The sequence below is a fragment of the Ovis aries genome, chromosome 3 (assembly GCF_016772045.2).
Source record: "Ovis aries strain OAR_USU_Benz2616 breed Rambouillet chromosome 3, ARS-UI_Ramb_v3.0, whole genome shotgun sequence".
NCBI lineage: Eukaryota > Metazoa > Chordata > Mammalia > Artiodactyla > Bovidae > Ovis > Ovis aries.
Window position 1 is genome coordinate 100,967,559 of NC_056056.1, and position 19,699 is coordinate 100,987,257.

General features: G+C 44.6%; 1 protein-coding gene across 1 annotated transcript in view; it reads left to right on the plus strand.

Annotated features, from left to right (window-relative positions):
- The first annotated feature begins 8,426 nt into the window (after positions 1–8,426).
- Positions 8,427–19,699, plus strand: part of LONRF2 (LON peptidase N-terminal domain and ring finger 2) — a 75,057-nt gene continuing 63,784 nt past the window's right edge. The window contains 7 exon segments of the mRNA XM_027967056.3: positions 8,427–8,480; positions 9,095–9,233; positions 9,334–9,592; positions 9,594–9,757; positions 9,760–9,909; positions 14,157–14,275; positions 18,976–19,098. Coding sequence (XP_027822857.2) covers positions 8,427–8,480; positions 9,095–9,233; positions 9,334–9,592; positions 9,594–9,757; positions 9,760–9,909; positions 14,157–14,275; positions 18,976–19,098 — 1,008 coding nt within the window.

A 19,699-nucleotide genomic window follows, 5' to 3' on the forward strand; every position in this document is an offset into this window, starting at 1 on the left:
CCCAGAGACATGGGCCCACTGAGAGATTTAATCATACGATTATAGAATGCTGCCCCTCCCCAACACCTAGCCACCACATCACCAGAAATCAAGTATAATGGCAGTGAGTTAGAGCTGAAAGAGTTGCAAGCGCGGGCTCTATACGGAGGAGTCACTTGGGAAGCCCAGAGACGACAGAGTGGGCAGCAACAAGGACACGAGGAAGCTGGAGCGCCTCCGGCTAATGAATTAAAAGCAGTTATTCTCCAGTTAAAACCAAAATTTTAAAGGGGAAAACATGGTCAAAATACACTAATTAGAAGACAGGCACCTGTGGCTGCTGCTGCTGCTGCTGCGTCGCTTCAGTCATGTCCTTCTCCAATGCATGAAAGTGAAAAGTCAAAGTGAAGTTGCTCAGTCATGTCTGACTCTTCTTGACCCCGTGGACTGCAGCCCACTAGGCTCCTCCGTCCATGGGATTTTCCAGGCAAGGGTACTGGAGTGGGCTGCCATTGCCTTCTCTGACTGCAATGTGGAGAGGTTGTGGCTGCAACAAACCTTAAACAGCCCAGCCCCTCCACAGTTAACATAACACAAAAGGCCTTTACCTCAGCTCCTATTACCTGCTATGTCTGGTTTTTAACAAAAAAAATTTCAAGACATGCTAAAAGATAATAATATGAAGCGCATCAGAACCAGGCTCCGGTATAACACAAATGTTGGAATTATCAGGCAGAGAATTTAATATAACTGATTAATATGTGGAGAGCTCTAAAGGAAAAAGTAGACATCATGTAAGAACAGATGAGCAGTAAGAGCAGAGAGACAGAAACTAAGAAAAATCAAAAGGAAATGCCGGAAACCCAGTGTAACAGAGATCCAAGAAGGAGGGGACATACATGTACCCGTGGCTGATTCACATTGCTGTATGGCAGAAAGCAACAATGTTGTAAAGCAGTTATCCTGCAATTAAAATTTTTAAAAAGGAAAAAAATGTGAATGGTCAAAATACACTAATTAAAAGACAGAGTGGATTAAAAAAAAAAAAACAACACACGGGCCCAGGTACACGTTGTGTGCAGTAAACCCACTCCAAGTACAAAGATCATACAACTAGTGAGGATCTAGCGAACCCTCATTCTTCACCTTGAATTGCGTGTCCTCTTCCCACAGCACAAGCCGTCAGTGAATTACTTACAGAGCCAAGTTCAGCTGCTAGGAAAAACAGCCTCCATGCATCTCCAACATTTATGTCAAAGGAGATAAACGAGGCCTCCTTCTCCTGCAAGTCCTTGAGGGCTTGCTAGGACGGCCAACAGAATATTGGACTAAATAAACCTAACTCCTCCCAATGCAAGGAAGTATGGCTCAGGTCAGTGATCTGTTATAGGAAAGAATGTTGTACATGGAACTGTATCCTCATGTGTCCCACTCTCCTTCACCTCCTACTACTCACCCCCCGCCCCGACCCGCATCCCCAAGATCGTGTGCCCCTCATGAGCAGGAAGTGTTGGCATTTATCACCATAGATCCTGAGCCTGAACAAATACTCAGTGAATGTTGCCTCAAGACCTGGCCGGGTCGTTCTGAGCGTGGCGTTTTTCTACAGGGATGCTCGCTGACCCCCGTGGCTGCCCATCTGCTGTACACGCCGCACCACTGCAGCAGCATGGAACCTCCCTCATCCCCAGCTCCCAGCATTCAGCGGGCCGCCAGTCATGAACTAAGCTGCTGCTTTTCTCCTTTTCACCTTTCCTCCTTGCCACCCTTCACATCCCATGACTTGAGGATGATGAGAATATCCAGTTTACACTGGGACATCAAAGGTGCCTTGGGTCATCGTAAGCCTTCTGGTCATCAGTTTCTCTGCCAGCTTTGTTCACCATCTTCCTCCGGGGGGGTGGGGCGGGCACTGTCTCTTCTAGCACCCGCTAAACCCAGGTTCCCTTTATGTAGACAGGAAAACTCACTAAGGTAGGCTTAGAAGCTACAGTAAGGATGGTTACAAAACACTACTCCTCTGAAATTAGGTCCAGGATGTACGTAGTCAGATTTTTCTCTGCAGAAGAGCAGGTAAAAGATAGGAAATCAAACAAAGTCTACAGACGGATTGCCAAAAGTCTCTGAGCCATAGAAATGGAAATTTTGTCTATTAATTTATTAAGTCATAAGCTCTAAAACAGAAAGCTTTTCTCGCAGAAGATAATTCTTAGTAAAAGACGGGGACCTCTTGCTTTAGTCTTTGTATGAGTGTGTGTATGTGTTAGTCGCTCAGTCGTGTCTGACTCTTTGTGACCCTTACGACATTAACCCGCCAGGCTCCTCTGTCCACAGGATTTCCCAGGCAAGAATACTGGAGTGGGTTTCCATTTCCTCCTCCAGGAGATCTTCCCAACTCAGGGATCGAACCTGCATCTCCTGCATTGCAGGCAGATTCTTTACTCGATGAGCCATCGGGGATGCTCTGGTCTTTGTACGATGTCACCCAATTTTCTTGAAATTTGCCTCAGTGATAGTGGCAGCAACTCCAGCTAACTCTCTGGTTCCAAAGGGAATGGGGACCTGCTGTGAGCCCAAGGCAGCTGTTCTCTTTGCTAGGGGCTGTCCTCACCAGCCACCGTGTACCACGGAGGACTCAGCCCACCTGGACCTTAAACACTCCTTGGTGCTTTGGTGGGAACTGCAGAAAAAGAAATCTTCCCTATTCCCTTCCTGCATCAACAAAACCCAAGAGTATAATGTTTTCATGATCAGGTTTCTATTCCACAACTGCTTGAACTTGCAGGTCAATTATTCTGCAGAAAGTTTTTCCTGCTTAATATTCTGCGAACAGTAAAATCAAGATATGCAGGAAAAACTTTGGGTGTGACAGACGTGTGTGTGCATGTGTGTGTGTCTGTCTGTACACACATAGTTAACAATTTAACAGTAAAATTTAAAGGTCTAACTGGTTTTATTAAATGATTCATGAACTGGGCAGCATTCCTTCTAGCAAGCAGAGAGGAGCTTTGAGAAGCTGTATAAAATGGAAGGCTGTAATAAGCAGATGGAGGGAAAGTGGATTATTTCGGGCTTAGGTAAGCTACCTATGGGAGACAGAAGCTACCTCACTGGGACTGACCAGAAATTTTCATTGTTGTTGCCGCTAAATTGTGTCCGACTCTCTGCAACCCCATGGCCTGCAGTACGCCAGGCCCCTCTGCCCTCTTCTATCTCCTGGAGTTTGCTCAAATTCACGTCCATTAAGTCAGTGATGCTATCTGACTATCTTGTCCTCTGCCGTCCCCTTCTCCTCCTGCCTTCAATCTTTCCCAGCATCAAGGTCTTTTCCAGTGAGTCAACTCTTTGCATCAGGTGGCCAAAGTACTGGAGCTTCAGCTTCAGCATTAGTCCTTCCAATGAATACTCAGGGTTGATTTTCCTTAGGATTGATTGGTTGGATCTCCTTACAGTCCAAGGAACTCTCAGGAGTCTTTTCCAGCACCACAATTGATGAAGGCATCAATTCTTTGGCGCTCAGCCTTCTTTATGGTCTGACTCTCACATACATATATGACTACTGGAAAATCATCCCCTGTTATATGTACATACTTCACTGACAAGCTTCAACCCATAGCGCCTGAGATAATTGTCCTGTGCAGGGAAGTCAAGGCATCTTGTTTCTGCCTTTGCTGTATAGATGGAAAACGTCATTAGAAATGTAGGTTGGAACCCACATGTGAACATAGTCACTGGGGAGACCTTGGTGGGTAAAATCTTTCACAGCCAAGAGTGAAGAACAGGAAGGTATATAGTGAGGGAACCTAAGAAATTAGCTGTGAGAACAGATAATGCAGAATGGGTAGAATGGCTTTATGTCTTAAGTTTCTTTTTAGCCTACTTGCTTGTCTTTTCACCAGATGTTTCTGGACAGTGGAAACCATAGTTAGATGATATATGAAACTAAGTTATATATTTGAGGACAACTTGTGAAGATTTATTGGGTCTTACTGGAAAGGACTTGTTGAGAGAAATTTCCATTGGAATCCTGCACCCACTCAGGATCAGGGAGTTCCAAGGAGGAAAAAGGCCACAGAGCTTTTATCCGATCAATAGCTCATTACCTGTCAGCCAGTAACTCCATTAACACTAATGATGGCTTGTTTCCGCTTTCAGCAACAAGTTTCAGCAAGAAGTTTCAAGAAAGGACTGATGGTCATTTTCTGCAGAAAGGCACACCATTGCTGCTCACTGTGCATCTGTGCCACAGATGGCTGGAACGTTTCCCATGGTTTATTTTTATCTCCATGAATCCTGTAGTATCTTGCCTGATGTTTAAAAACTGTCTGCCCATGGCCATTATATAGGATTCAGGAACATTGATGTCTCCTACGTTTTCACTTCACCATCCTAAAGGAATCCCTCATCCATCATTTAGCTCCAGTGCTTAGAGAGTCCTACTCATTTGAGCTGGAATCAAGATTGCAGGGAGAAACACCAATAACCTCAGATATGTAGATGACACCACCCTTATGACAGAAAGCGAAGAGGAACTAAAGAGCCTCTTGATGAAGGTGAAAGAGGAGAATGAAAAAGCTGGCTTAAAACTCAACATTGAAAAAACTAAGATCATGGCATCCGGTCCCATCATTTCATGGAAAATAGATGGGGAAACAGTGACAGCCTTTATTTTCCTGGGCACCAAAATCACTGCAGGTGGTGACTGCAGTCATGAAACTAAATGATGCTTGCTCCTTGGAAGAAAAGCTATGACAGCATATTAAAAAGCAGAGGCATTACTTTGCCAACAAAGGTCAGTATAGTCAAAGCTATGGCTTTTCTAGTAGTCATATATGCATGTGAAAGTTGGACCATAAAGAATGCTGAGCACCGAAGAATTGATGCTTTTAAACTGTGGTGTTGGAGAAGATGCCTGAAAATCTCTTGGACTGCAAGGAGATGCAACCAGTCAATCCTAAAGGAAATCAACCCTGAATATTCATTGGAAGGACTGATGCTGAAGCTGAAGCTCCGATACTTTGGCCACCTGATGTAAAGAGCTGACTCCTTAGAAAAGACCCTGATGCTGGGAAAGATTGAGGGCAGGAGAAGGGAATGACAGAGGGCGAGCTGTTTGGATGGCATCACAGACTCAATGGACACGAGTTTGAGCAAGCTCCCCGAGTTGGTGAAGGACAGGGAAGCCTGGAGTGATGTAGTCCCATGGGGTCGCAAAGAGTCAGACTGAACAACACTTATTTGAACATTACCATGTTTTGGTCAACACCGAAATCAGATTGATTATATTCTTTGCAGCCAAAGATGGAGAAACTCTATACAGTCAGCAAAAACAAGACCAGGAGCTGACTGTGGCCCAGACCATGAACTCCTTATTACCAAATTCAGACTCAAATTGAAGAAAGTAGGGAAAACCGCTAGACCATTCAGGTATGACCTAAATCAAATCCCTTATGATTATACAGTGGAAGTGAGAAATAGATTTAAGGGCCTAGATCTGATAGATAAGAGTGCCTGATGAACTATGGAATGAGGTTCATGACATTGTACAGGAGACAGGGATCAAGACCATCCCCATGGAAAAGAAATGCAAAAAAGCAAAATGGCTGTCTGGGGAGGCCTTAGAAATAGCTGTGAAAAGAAGAGAAGCAAAAAGCAAAGGAGAAAAGGAAAGATATAAGCATCTGAATGCAGAGTTCCAGAGAATAGCAAGGAGAGATAAGAAAGCCTTCTTCAGCGATCAGTGCAAAGAAATAGAGGAAAAGACCAGAATGGGAAAGACTAGAGATCTCTTCAAGAAAATTAGAGATACCAAGGGAACATTTCATGCAAAGATGGGCTCGATAAAGGACAGAAATGGTCTGGATCTAACAGAAGCAGAAGATATTAAGAAGAGGTGGCAAGAATACACAGAAAAACTGTACAAAAAAGATCTTCACAACCAGGATAATCACGATGGTGTGATCACTCATCAAGAGCCAGACATCCTGTAATATGAAGTCAAGTGGGCCATAGAAAGCATCACTACGAACAAAGCTAGTGGAGGTGATGGAATTCCAGTTGAGCTATTTCAAATCCTGAAAGATGAAGCTGTGAAAGTGCTGCACTCAATATGCCAGCAAATTTGGAAAACTCAGCAGTGGCCACAGGACTGGAAAAGGTCAGTTTTCATCCCAATCGCAAAGAAAGGCAATGCCAAAGAATGCTCAAACTACCGCACAATTGCACTCATCTCACATGCTAGTAAAGTAATGTGAGGCTTTAGCAAGCGAGGCTTCAGCAATACGTGAACTGTGAACTTCCTGATGTTCAAGCTGGTTTTAGAAAAGGCAGAGAAACCAGAGATCAAATTGCCAACATCCGCTGGATCATGGAAAAAGCAAAAGAGTTCCAGAAAAACATCTATTTCTTCTTTATTGACTATGCCAAAGCCTTTGACTGTGTGGATCACAATAAACTGTGGAAAATTCTGAGAGAGATGGGACTGCCAGACCACCTGACCTGTCTCTTGAGAAATCTGTATGCAGGTCAGGAAGCAACAGTTAGAACTGGACATGGAACAACAGACTGGTTCCAAATAGGAAAAGGAGTGCGTCAAGGCTGTATATTGTCACCCTGCTTATTTAACTTCTATGCAGAGTACATCATGAAAAACGCTGGACTGGAAGAAACACAAGCTGGAGTCAAGATTGCCGGGGGAAATCTCAGTAACCTCAGATATGCAGATGACACCACCCTTACGGCAGAAAGTGAAGAACTAAAAAGCCTCTCAATGAAAGTAAAAGAGGAGAGTGAAAAAGTTGGCTTAAAGCTCAACATTCAGAAAATGAAGATCATGGCATCCAGTCCCATCACTTCATGGGAAATAGATGGGAAATAGTGGAAACAGTGTCAGACTTTATTTCTTTGGGCTCCAGAATCACTGCTGATGGTGACTGCAGCCATGAAATTAAAAGATGCTTACTCCTTGGAAGAAAAGTTATGACCAACCTAGATGGCATATTCAAAAGCAGAGACATTACTTTGCCAACAAAGGACCATCTAGTCAAGGCTATGGTTTTTCCAGTAGTCATGTATGGATGTGAGAGTTGGACTGTGAAGAAGGCTGAGCGCCAAAGAATTGATGGTTTTGAACTGTGGTGTTGGAGAAGACTCTTGAGAGTCCCTTGGACTGCAAGGAGATCCAACCAGTCCATTCTGAAGGAGATCAACCCTGGGATTTCTTTTGGAAGGAATGATGCTAAAGCTGAAACTCCAGTACTTTGGCCACCTCATGCAAAGAGTTGACTCATTGAAAAAGACTCTGATGCTGGGAGGGATTGGGGGCAGGCGGAGAAGGGGACGGTAGAGGATGAGATGGCTGGATGGCATCACTGACTCGATGGACGCGAGTCTGAGTGAACTCCGGGAGTTGGTGATGGACAGGGAGGCCTGGCGTTGCGCGATTCATGGGGTCGCAAAGAGTCGGACACAACTGAGCGACTGAACTGATGTTTTCTCAGTATAATGGTAGTGTGAATATAATTGTGAAAATAAGGAACAAGCATCCTCAGTGCCCAGGCTTCCCAGGTGGCTCAGTGGTAAAAAATCCGCCTGCCAGTGCAGGAGCTGTAGGTTCGAGATCTGGGTCACGAAGATCCCCTGGAAAAAAAAAAAAAAAAGGCAATCCACTCCAGTATTCTTGCCTGGGAAATCCCATGGACAGAGGAGCATCGCAGGCTGCAGTCCATGGGTTTGCAAAGAGTTGGATATGACTGAGCAACTAAACAACAATATACTCAGTGTCCATCAAGGGCTGGGAGCAGTCTATCAGGTAGTATCAGGTCCCTATATTCCCCTTCACTCCTCCAGTTTGGTTGCTGCTCACTTGGTCTCCTTTTCACTCCAGAGGAGGTAAATGCCTGAAGGTGGCTCCCCCTCCCCCACTCTCTGAGGGGTACAGCTGGGTCTTGGGCAGTGTGTCTCCTATAGCCTGCAGCTTGTTAAAGGGCCTATTCTGAGTGGGGCCCCAGATTTCTCCTTTCTAATCAACTCCAGCTGATGTCAGTGCCGCTGGCTGGCAGAGCATCTTTAGAGCAGCAATGTCTGGGAGCTGTGCCCCCTGCCCCACAGCACAGTCTACTCCCCATTATCCAGGTGACTGACTGGAGGCCAGTTTACAGATAACCAAACACGGTGAAAACCCGAGTCAGCCCTGATCATCTAGGGACACAGTAACTGTGTCCAGTGCAACAGGAGCCTGGATCAGAGGCGCTGATTCCCCAGTAGGTGAGCTTAATTAGGCTCATAATTAGGCAGTAGTTTATTAGAATGGGGGTGGGGATAAGACCTAAAGCCCAGCCAGCCCAGGCTGTTCTGGGAGGAGCTGGAACTAGCCATGAGCACTCACCAGCAGAGATCCTTTGGAGCCTCAATTATGTATTGATCATTATCAATAGATAATCCACTACATGTGGTCCCCAAACAATGCAGAGGTGATGGAACTCAATAGAATGGTCTTGAAGGTGGGCTTCTTAGGAACCCATCATGACCCATCTGGCCTAGAGTGCTCAACTAGTGCTCCACCCAGATGATGTGGAGGGGTCAAGCCCATTGACCTCGGCTATGTTCATGCTGTGTAACCTGAGTGACCTCTCCTAATTGGCAGCATCCACTGTGATGCCTTAAGTTCCTCTCAAACAGAATGTGATCTTGTGTGCGGTCAGAGTCGCCTCAGTCGTGTCCGACTCTGTGACCCCATGGATTGCAGCCTGCTAGGCCTTTCCTTGCATTTTCTGGGCAAGAATACTGGAGTGGGTAACCATTCCCTTCTCCATCTTTTCCTATAGATGCGATAGAAAGAAAGGAAAGAAAAGAAGGGGAAAACAAATTTCCTCCTTGTGATAAGAACTCTTGCATTTGCTCTCAACAGCTTTTCTGTGCATGGTACGGCCGCATTAGCCATAGTAATCATGTTACACCTTACACCCTTGGTACTTATCTGTTCTCTTTTTAACCACAGCCGCCGGTGGTGGTCTTGGCCAGGCCTTGGAGATAGGGTGGCACTCAGCGCGCGGAGCTGAGCGCCGGGCGGGCTGAGAGCACCTGTTCCAAGAGCGGAGGTGGCTGCGGGCCCTAGACGTCGCGGAAGGCGTGCAGAGAACGTGCGGGCGGGGGGCGCGTGCAGACGCAGACGAGCGCGCACGTAGACGCGCGCGGGGTCGCCCGGGGCGAGGAGAGGAGGGTCTGCGGGAGCCGCCGGCACTGCGGGTCGGCTGGTGGGCGGGCCTGCACAGGGCGGGGCTGTCTCAGCTGCCCGAAGCCGGTTGTGCCGGGCTTACCCTGCGCCCGCCGCCGAGGGTGCCAGTGCGGCCTGAGCCCCGAGCCGGTCCCGCCACCCTGTCGCGGCGGTGGACAAGGGCGACGAGGCCTTCCGCGCGGGCGAGTACGACACGGCGGCCGAGCTCTTCCGCTCGACGCGGGCCGGCCTGGCGTAGCCAGACCGCGGCCTGTGGCTGCGGGTGGGGGACGCGCTGGCCCGCGCGGGCCGCCTCCCCGAGTGCCTGGGCGCGTTCCGCGGCGCCGCGCGCCTGGGGACGCAGCGGCTGGACGAGCTGGGGGAACTGACGGCCAGCCTGCGCGCGCCCTGGGCCCGCGCGAACTGCGGGAAAGCCCGGGCTTGCCCCCCGGGAGGCGCCCCGGGACCTGCTGGGCTGCCCGCGCTGCCGGCGGCTGCTGCACAAGCCGGTGACGCTACCGTGCGGGTTCACCGCGTGCGGGCGCTTCGCCGAGCCGGGCCCGCGCCCCGGGTCATCGTGGTGCTGAGCGGCCTGCTGGAGAAGTCCTTCCCGGGCGAGTGCTGGGCGCGCAGGCTGGCGAGCCAGGCGCGGAACCTGCAGCGCCAGCGGCACCCCGAGGCCGCGCTCGCCAGGTGTCAGCAAGCCCTGGACCCGGGTAAGTGGGCGCGGGCGCCTGTTGAGCCGCAGGCCCGGGACGGGAGACCTTGCTTTCTGCAGGTGGTGAGGCGAAGAGCAGAGGCCGAGTCCACCCGCGGCCGTCTTTTCCAGGACCTCCGTGGCATTGCTGAACCGTCCTGTGAGGCCAAGGCTGTTTTTTCACCCTATCTTAGGAGTGTAGTGAAGGGTTTTCGGTGGTCATGCAGGGAAATGCAGATGGCTCACGCTCTGGGGCAGGGCGCAGAAGAGAACCTTGCGGTGGGGCCGGGTTTGCTTTGGGGATTCAGCGGGTGGACCCAGGAAGGGTGTTCTTACGCTCTGCAGTCAGACTCTGAACTCTCTCCTCTCTCAAAGGCCATTAGGTGTTGTTAGGGTGTAATTAGCTTTTTAGATGGTTATATATCCCCTGGAGGAGGAAATGGCAGCCCACTCCAGTATTTTTGCCTGGAGGACCCCATGGAGGGAGGAGTGTGGCTGGCTACAGACCCTGGGGTCGCAGAGTCAGACGAGACTTAGCGACTAAACCACTACCACCATAGTGGTACATATCTAGGTACATAGATGCCAAAACTTTAAATTTCTTAGTATTTTGAATCCAGCTATGTAGTAAGAGTTAAGGTCAAGAGGGAAGGCTTACCCCTGAAATGTAAGGGTAATTCAACATTAGATAAACCATTCAGTAATACCAGCGGGGAGACGTTATATGTAACATGCCCGCATGTTATAATGCCCTTGTAAGAAACTAGAAATAAGAGGCAGCTTAACCTAATTTGATAAATAATCTCTTTTGGAAGATTTTAGCAAACATACTTCATGTTAAAACATTAGACACTTTTTAAAAAAACTCAAGAATAAGAAAAATGTTCACTACCACCACTGTTGTTGCAACATCGAGGGAAACTACAAATACTAGAATGCAAGAGTCAGCTATTTTTTTCAGCAGATGTGATTGTTTAGAGCATTCCAGAGAATCAGCTTATAGCAAAGTGGGAACAAGATGGAAATGTCCATTCTCACATAGATTTGCAGTAGGTATATTTCCCAAGCTCAGAATATATTTCCAGCAGCATTTTCTTTCTCTCTCTCTGTTTTTCTTTTCTTTTTTGGTTTGTTTTAGATTTCCAAAAATCTCTAAAGATTTCTGTGTTTCAAAATGCATTTAACTATGCCCTTGCACTTTAACCTGATATTGGGTGTGAAAAGATTAATCTGCAGTTATGTTCAGGGTAGACTGACTACAGAGGCTAATATCATGAGACGAATATAACAGAATTCTATGAACACCTTCCAGGCAGTGAAATACTCAACTAAAAATCACATGTTTGGGACTTCCCTTGTGGTCCAATGGTTAAGACTCCATGTTTCCAACTCAGGGGCCTTGGGTTCAATACCTGGTGGGGGAACTACCCAGGTAGTTTTTTGGCAGCCAAAAAAACCACATAAAATAGAAGCAGTATGGTAGCAGATTCAGTGAAGACTTTATAAAGATGGTCCACATCAAAAGAATATCTTAAAATCACATTTGTGGACTGACATCAATATTGCATAGTACCTGTGAGCATTTTCAAAGATGAATATGTAAAATTTCATTATAGATCAGGCGGTGAACATTTTCAGTTGATTTTTATTACAAGGGACACTAACTCTGCACCTGAATTGAGAAAATTTTACCTTCTGGAAGAGAATTCCATTTTTCTAATTGTGTGTGTGTGAGTGTGTGTGTGCGCGCGCGCTCAGTCATGTCCGACTCTTTGTGACTCCGTGAACCTATATTACAAAAATATTTTTAATTTTGTCAACAAATAAGTTATAAAAATTTGTTTTTTTGTTATATAAATACCTGCATATCCTCAAGTTGACTGCTTGTCCTGCAAAGCCTAAAGTATTTAATACCTGGCCTTTTACAGAAGAAAAAGATGCTGATCTCTGTCGTAGCTAGTCAATGTCTTTTTTAAAAATTCAGCTTTTTCTTGTTTGGCTTTCCATTCCTGCTGTCCCTTTCCCCTCTGCCCCCTTTTGCCCCTGTCATACCCTTCTGTATATTATACACTTGTAGCAATAACACATTTATGAGCAGTGCCTGCTCACCATGTCTTGATACAGTTATCTTTTTGCATGAGTTCTTTTATGCCTGTTTTCCCAGTTAACTGTGTAAACTAAGAAGATATAGAGCAGGGTTTCAAAAGCACCAAGTACTCACTTTGAAAAAAAATCAAGCTCAAGGATTTTGAGCAAGCTGAAAACGTGTGAAGTAGAGAGATGAGAACACATCTTAGGTGCCCGGAATATTTATCGATCAACTAAAAGGCACACTTCAGCCCTGTTTCAGAGATCCTACCACGAGTACGGGTAGAGTGAATCATGTCCAGCAGCAGAAGAAATAGCCGTACTGGTTCTGCTTTCAGGAGCTCTGGCTGTGTCGTGCTTCCATGGTGCCCTGCCTTCTCAACACTGTCCTTAGTTCTCTTGGCTTCTGTGCAGCTGGGCTTAGGTCCTTAGTAGCATATGAGTAATTCTCAAGATCTCTTCTGTTTGAAGACTCTAGGGAAAAGATTTTTTTTTTTCCTTCTTTTCCCACTTACATGAACATATTATGAGAACAATTATGGTCATGAATCTGCACCCAGTCAGTTGTATAGAAAAACAAATTATGTTTTGCTATGTTTTTAAGCGCAAATTTCCTTGTGTACTTTCAAGAAAATTACTCTAAATCTTTTATTTTTCCGTGCCTAGTTATAACATTAAGATGGCTCAGCATTTACTCAGTGGAAATTATGTTGTAGCTACTGTGTGTGTAGCAGTCTGTTTTCCTGATGCATTTTGAGATATCCCTCATTCTCGTTTCTGATTGCCCGAGAGAAGCTGTGTAAAATATACTTACCAAACTACGAAACTCTACATATGATTTGAGAAGAAATTATTTATTTTACCTTTTTTTTTTTAAATTGGAGGACAATTGCTTTACAATGTTGTGATGGTTTCTGCAATACATCAGTGCAAACCAGTCATAATTATAAAAATATTCCCTCCGTCTTGAGCCTCCTGCCTCCATCCCACCCCTCTAGGTCATCACACAGTGCCAGGCTGGGTTCCCTGTGTTATACGGCAGCTTCCTGTTAGTTGTTTTTCATATGCTTTTGTATATATGTCAATGGTATTTTCTCAGCTTCTCCTAGCCTCTCTTTTCCCTGCTCTGTCCACAAGTCCATTCTCTACATTTGTATCTCCATTTTTTCTCTGTCAATAGGTTCATCAGTACTATTTTTCTAGAGTCCATATATATGTGTTAATATATGATATTTGTTTTTCTCTTTCTGACTTTCTTTACTCTGTATAACAGGCTCTAGGTTCATCTGCCTCACTACAACTGACTCAAATCCATTCCTGTTTATGGCTGAGTAATATTCCATTGTATATTTGTACCACAACTTCGTTATCCATTCATCTGTCAGTGGACATCTAGGTTGCGTCCATGTCCTGGCTATTGTAAATAGTGCTGCAGTGAACACTGGGATACTTGTGTCTTTTTTAAAAAAATTTATTTGGGCTGGGTCTTAGTTGTAGCCTGTGGGATCTTCGATCTTCTTTGCAGCATGTGGGATCCCTTTTTTTTTCCTTCAAGTTGTGGCATGTGATCTGGTTCTCAGGCCAGGGATTGAACTCGGGCCCCCTGCATTGGGAGCTTGGAGTCTTAGCCACTGGACCACCAGGGTTTTACATATGTCTTTATGAACTGTAGTTTTCTTATTGTCTGTGATAGCTCAGTTGGGAAAGAATCCGCCTGCAACACAGGAGACCCTAGTTTGATTCCTGGGATGGGAAGATTTGCTGGAGAAGGGATAGGCTACCCACTCCAGTATTCTTGGGCTTCCCTTGTGGCTCAGCTGGTAAAGAATCCGCCTGCAATGCGGGAGACCTGGGTTGGGAAGATTCCCTGGAGAAGGGAAAGGCTACCCACTCCAGTATTCTGGCCTGGAGAATTCCATGGACTGTGTAGTCCATGGAGTCATGAAGAGTCGGACACGACTGAAGACTTTTCACTTTCACGGTAGTTTTCTTCCTGGTTTGTTAAGGAATCTCCACACTGTTCTCCATAGTGGCTGTTTGCATTCTCTAGTTTACATTCCCACCAACAAAATAGGGTTACCTTTATGTTCGTTTTCTAATTTAATATTTCTAATCACTTAAAGATGATTTCTTAAAGTGCAGTCATATTTGTTTATTTCCATCCCTGATGTCTTTCAGCTCCTGGTGATAATTCATTATTGCTGCTGTGAGCAGAGTTGTATTTATCCATGAAGAACTATGAACAGGCTCTGCAGGATGCTGGTGAAGTTTGTCAGAATGAACCTCTCTTGTCTAAGGTATTTGTATGGGTCAGCTTTGGAGATAATAAATGTAAATTTATGGAATGTTCTTAATAAATAAGACTATTGTGATCAGGCAGCTATAGACAGTGTACATTTCTCTCAGTTTATGGGTAGTCTAAATGTAGCAATCTACTTCATAATAATCCAGCACAGTTGAAAAGACCAAGTTTCCAACTGGATCTAGATAAGAAACACTAATTTAGATTACCAGGTAGATGATTAACTCAATAATATGCCTTATGCACTGAAAAAAACTTTATAAATTTGTGAGTTAAAATATATGTTTAAAATTACAGTTTAAATAGGAAGATCATATAATAATCATGTCTAGCAGTTGAGCCCTAATATACATGGTGAATATAAGCAATGTTAGTGAAAGAATGAGTTTTGTATATATTCTGGAATAATTTTAATCTCTGTGTCTTGGCTGGAAAGTTCCAATATCTCTTTCTCTGTGATACAAAATATCACAAGAGCAATATCGCATAGGAACCTGGAATGTCAGGTCCATGAATCAAGGCAAATTGGAAGTGGTCAAACAGGAGATGGCAAGAGTGAATATCGACATTCTAGGAATCAGTGAACTAAAATGGACTGGAATGGGTGAATTTAACTCAGATGACCATTATATCTACTACTGCAGGCAGGAATCCCTCAGAAGAAATGGAGTAGCCATCATGGTCAACAGAAGAGTCCGAAAGGCAGTACTTGGATGCAATCTCAAAAACAACAGACTAATCTCTGTTCGTTTCCAAGGCAAACCATTCAATATCACAGTAATCCAAGTCTATGCCCCAACCAGTAATGCTGAAGAAGCTGAAGTTGAACGGTTCTATGAAGACCTACAAGACCTTTTAGAACTAACACCCAAAAACGATGTCCTTTTCGTTATAGGGGACTTGAATGCAAAAGTAGGAAGTCAAGAAACACCTGGAGTAACGGGCATATTTGGCCTTGGAATGCGGAATGAAGCAGGGCAAAGACTGGAGTTTTGACAAGATAATGCACTGGTCATAGCAAACACCCTCTTCCAACAACACAAGAGAAGACTCTACACATGGACATCACCAGATGGTCAACACCGAAATCAGATTCATTATATTCTTTGCAGCCAAAGATGGAGAAGCTCTATACAGTCAACAAAAATAAGACCAGGAGCTGACTGTGGCTCAGACCATGAACTCCTTATTACCAAATTCAGACTGGAATTGAAGAAAACAGGGAAAACCGCTAGACCATTCAGGTATGACCTAAATCAAATCCCTTATGATTATACAGTGGAAGTGAGAAATAGATTTAAGAGCCTAGATCTCATAGATATAGTGCCTGATGAACTATGGAATGAGGTTCATGACATTGTACAGGAGACAGGGATCAAGACCATCCCCATGGAAAAGAAATGCAAAAAAGCAAAATGGCTATCTGGGGAAGCCTTACAAATAGCTGTGAAAAGAAGAGTAGCGAAAAGCCAGGGAGAAAAGGAAAGATACGAGCATCTGAATGCAGAGTTCCAGAGAATAGCAAGAAGAGATAAGAAAGCCTTCTTCAGCGATCAGTGCAAAGAAATAGAGGAAAAGAACAGAATGGGAAAGACTAGAGATCTCTTCAAGAAAATTAGAGATACCAAGGGAACATTTCATGCAAAGATGGGCTTGATAAAGGATAGAAATGGTATGGACCTAACAGAAGCAGAAAATATTAAAGAGATGGCAAGAATACACAGAAGAACTGTACAAAAAAGATCTTCATGGCCAGGATAATCATGATGGTGTGATCACTCATCTAGAGCCAGACATCTTGGAATGTGAAGTCAAGTGGGCCTTAGAAAGCATCACTACGAACAAAGCTAGTAGAGATGATGGCATTCCAGTTGAGCTATTTCAAATCCTGAAAGATGATGCTGTGAAAGTGCTGCACTCAATATGCCAGCAAATTTGGAAAACTCAGCAGTGGCCACAAGACTGGAAAAGGTCAGTTTTCATTCCAATCCCAAAGAAAGGCAATGCCAAAGAATGCTCAAACTACCGCACAATTGCAGTCATCTCACATGCTAGTAAAGTAATGCTCAAAATTCTCCAAGCCAGGCTTCAGCAATATGTGAACTGTGAACTCCCTGATGTTCAAGCTGGTTTTAGAAAAGGCAGAGGAACCAGGGATCAAATTGCCAACATCTGCTGGATCATGGAAAAAGGCAAGAGAGTTCCAGAAAAACATCTATTTCTTCTTTATTGACTATGCCAAAGCCTTTGACTGTGTGGATCACAATAAACTGTGGGAAATTCTGAGAGAGATGGTAATACCAGACCACCTGACCTGCCTCTTGAGAAACCTATATGCAGGTCAGGAAGCAACAGTTAGAACTGGACATGAAACAACAGACTGGTTCCAAATAGGAAAAGGAGTGCATCAAGGCTGTATATTGTCACCCTGCTTATTTAACTTCTATGCAGAGTACATCATGAAAAACGCTGGACTGGAAGAAACACAAGCTGGAGTCAAGATTGCCGGGAGAAATCTCAGTAACCTCAGATATGCAGATGACACCACCCTTATGGCAGAAAGTGAAGAGGAACTAAAAAGCCTCTTGATGAAAGTGAAAGAGAAGAGTGAAAAGGTTGGCTTAAAGCTCAACATTCAGAAAACGAAGATCATGGCATCCGGTCCCATCACTCCATGGGAAAAAGATGGGGAAATAGTGGAAACAGTGTCAGACTTTATTTTCTGGGGCTCCAAAATCACTGCAGATGGTGATTGCAGCCATGAAATTAAAAGACGCTTACTCCTTGGAAGAAAAGTTATGATCAATCTAGATAGCATATTCAAAGGCAGAGACATTACTTTGCTGACTAAGGTCCGTCTAGTCAAGGCTATGGTTTTTCCTGTGGTCATGTATGGATGTGAGAGTTGGACTGTGAAGAGGGCTGAGCGCCGAAGAATTGATGCTTTTGAACTGTGGTGTTGGAGAAGACTCTTGAGAGTCCCTTGGACTGCAAGGAGATCCAACCAGTCCATTCTGAAGGAGATCAACCCTGGGATTTCTTTGGAAGGAATGATGCTAAAGCTGAAACTCCAGTACTTTGGCCACCTCATGAGAAGAGTTGACTCATTGGAAAAAGACTCTGATGCTGGGAGGGATTGGGGGCAGGAGAAGAAGGGGGCGACCGAGGATGAGATGGCTGGATGGCATCACTGACTCGATGATCGTGAGTCTGAGTGAACTCCAGCAGTTGGTGATGGGCAGGGAGGCTTGGTGTGCTGCGATTCATGGGGTCACAGAGTCGCACATGACTGAGCAACTGAACTGAACTGAACTGACCTAACAATGATAGCTTAAGTTGTCCTTGAGAAGATTTATAAGCCAAAGAATAAAAGGTGTACCTTTCTTCATGAATCTTTGAATTTTAAACACCTTAAGAGATTTTAAAATTTTAAAGAACTTATGATGAGATGAACACCTATAGCATTCTCTATTTAATAATTAAGATATTTTTCCTCCTGCTGTATTACTTTCCAATTACCTTTGTTTTAGATACACTCAAGAAACAGTAACCGAGGTTAATAGATAATATGTAGCTTGTTCTCCCTTTTTCCTTTATTTTATCCACCCAGTCATCCATCCATCCATTCATTTACTCATCTATCCAACCATCCAGTCATCCATTCATCCAGCCAGTCATCCAGCCAGCAAGACATCCATCCGTCCAGTCATCCAATCATTCATCCATCCAGTCATCCATCCATCTATCCAGTCATCCATTCATCCACCCATCTGTCCGTTCATCCACCCATCCATTCATCCACCCATCCATTCATCCATCAATCCGTCTGTCTATCTAGTCATCCACCTGTCCATCTGTCCAGTCATCCACCCAGTCATTCACCTACCAGTCATCCATACACCCAGTCATCCATCCACCCATCTATATGGTCTTCCATCCAGTCATCCATCCATCCAGTCATCCATCCATCCATCCATCTATCCAGTATCCATCCATCCATCCAGTCATCCAAGGCTCTAACTGACTCAGTGTCAGGGGAAACCTGCTGGAAGTAATTCATCTTTCTTAAATATGAGCAAAGAACTGAGGACCAAAAAGAAAAAAATTCAGCAGTGCAGAAGAGAAAGATTAAATGATGGAAACAACTGACTCCAATGGAAATGTAACACGTGAACTAGTCAAACAAAGCACAATATATACAGTGATTTGAGAAAATACTGCATCCATAAAGCAAAAACAGAATGCTGTTGGGAAACACTGGCCCATGTTGTGTTTTGTTAGTTTCTGTTGTGGCACTCTGTATGCCAACACTTTTATAGTTATTTCTGTCATGTGTGTCTGCTCCCACAAGACCATATGCACCTTGAAGATGGGGACATGGTAGTGACCGCTGATCACTGAGTGAGTTAAAGGTGCTGGACGTCCAGTGCTCTCTTAGCCGGTCCCTTGGATCTGCTTTGGGATCAGACTCCAAGTGTGGACTCTGATGTTCTGATCATGGATCATACTTGTGGGACATTCAGGTTTGCCCGATTTGGAAAGTGGTCGATCTGAAGCCATCCTCCGTGGGCTTGTGTTTATTCTATTTAATATGAAAGTAAAACAGTTGCAGCGATTTTTTTTTTCAGGGCTGTTTGTACGCAAGTGTATCATCACACTGTTTTTTTACAAATGTTTGTCTTTGGATGCATCCAGGGGCATCGTGTGAAAGCCCAGGCTCTCTCTGGACTGGGAAGAAGTAAGGAGACGTGGAGGGAGTTTCTCTGCTGCCTTCCTCTAAATCTTGAGTGTAACTCAGTGAAGAAAGCAGTCCAGAAGGTGTGATTCCCTTTCAATGACTTGCTTTGCTTCTTTGAGTCTTACTTTCTGCCTTTGTATTCATGCTGAGTAGCTCCTTTGTGTAAAATAAGCGAGAAATGTAACTCTGAATATTCATGACAGTGTGATTTCAAATGCACAGTGATAATGATGAGTTCACACGTTTGATAACTGTCATCCATGGGTAATGCAGCACATTTCACGAGTCAGGGCATAGATATCTCACCTCTGCTGAACTAATGACATGTATCAGTGAGACGAGGTTAATGTATGACTCTGGGGATGCAAGGTGATTTAACGTAGGGTTTGTAATTCAGATGTTATAGTTGGTGCAGGGGCCACATAAAAGACATTGTGCTATGTGCAAAATCTGTCAATTCAGCTGCATAGCTTTACTTGAAATTTTCAGCAAAGCTTCACCAACAAGATGCAGAAATATCTACTCTTTTATGCAGATCTTTAGCCTCATCTTATTAGAGGTCATCCAGTCACACTTGGTGTAAAGATCTGCCCTGTTAAAAAAGCTTGTAAGTGGTAGTTACACAGCCTTAGCATTTCCAGTGACGGTGAGTTCTTGTTGTTACATTTCCTCTGAATCTTT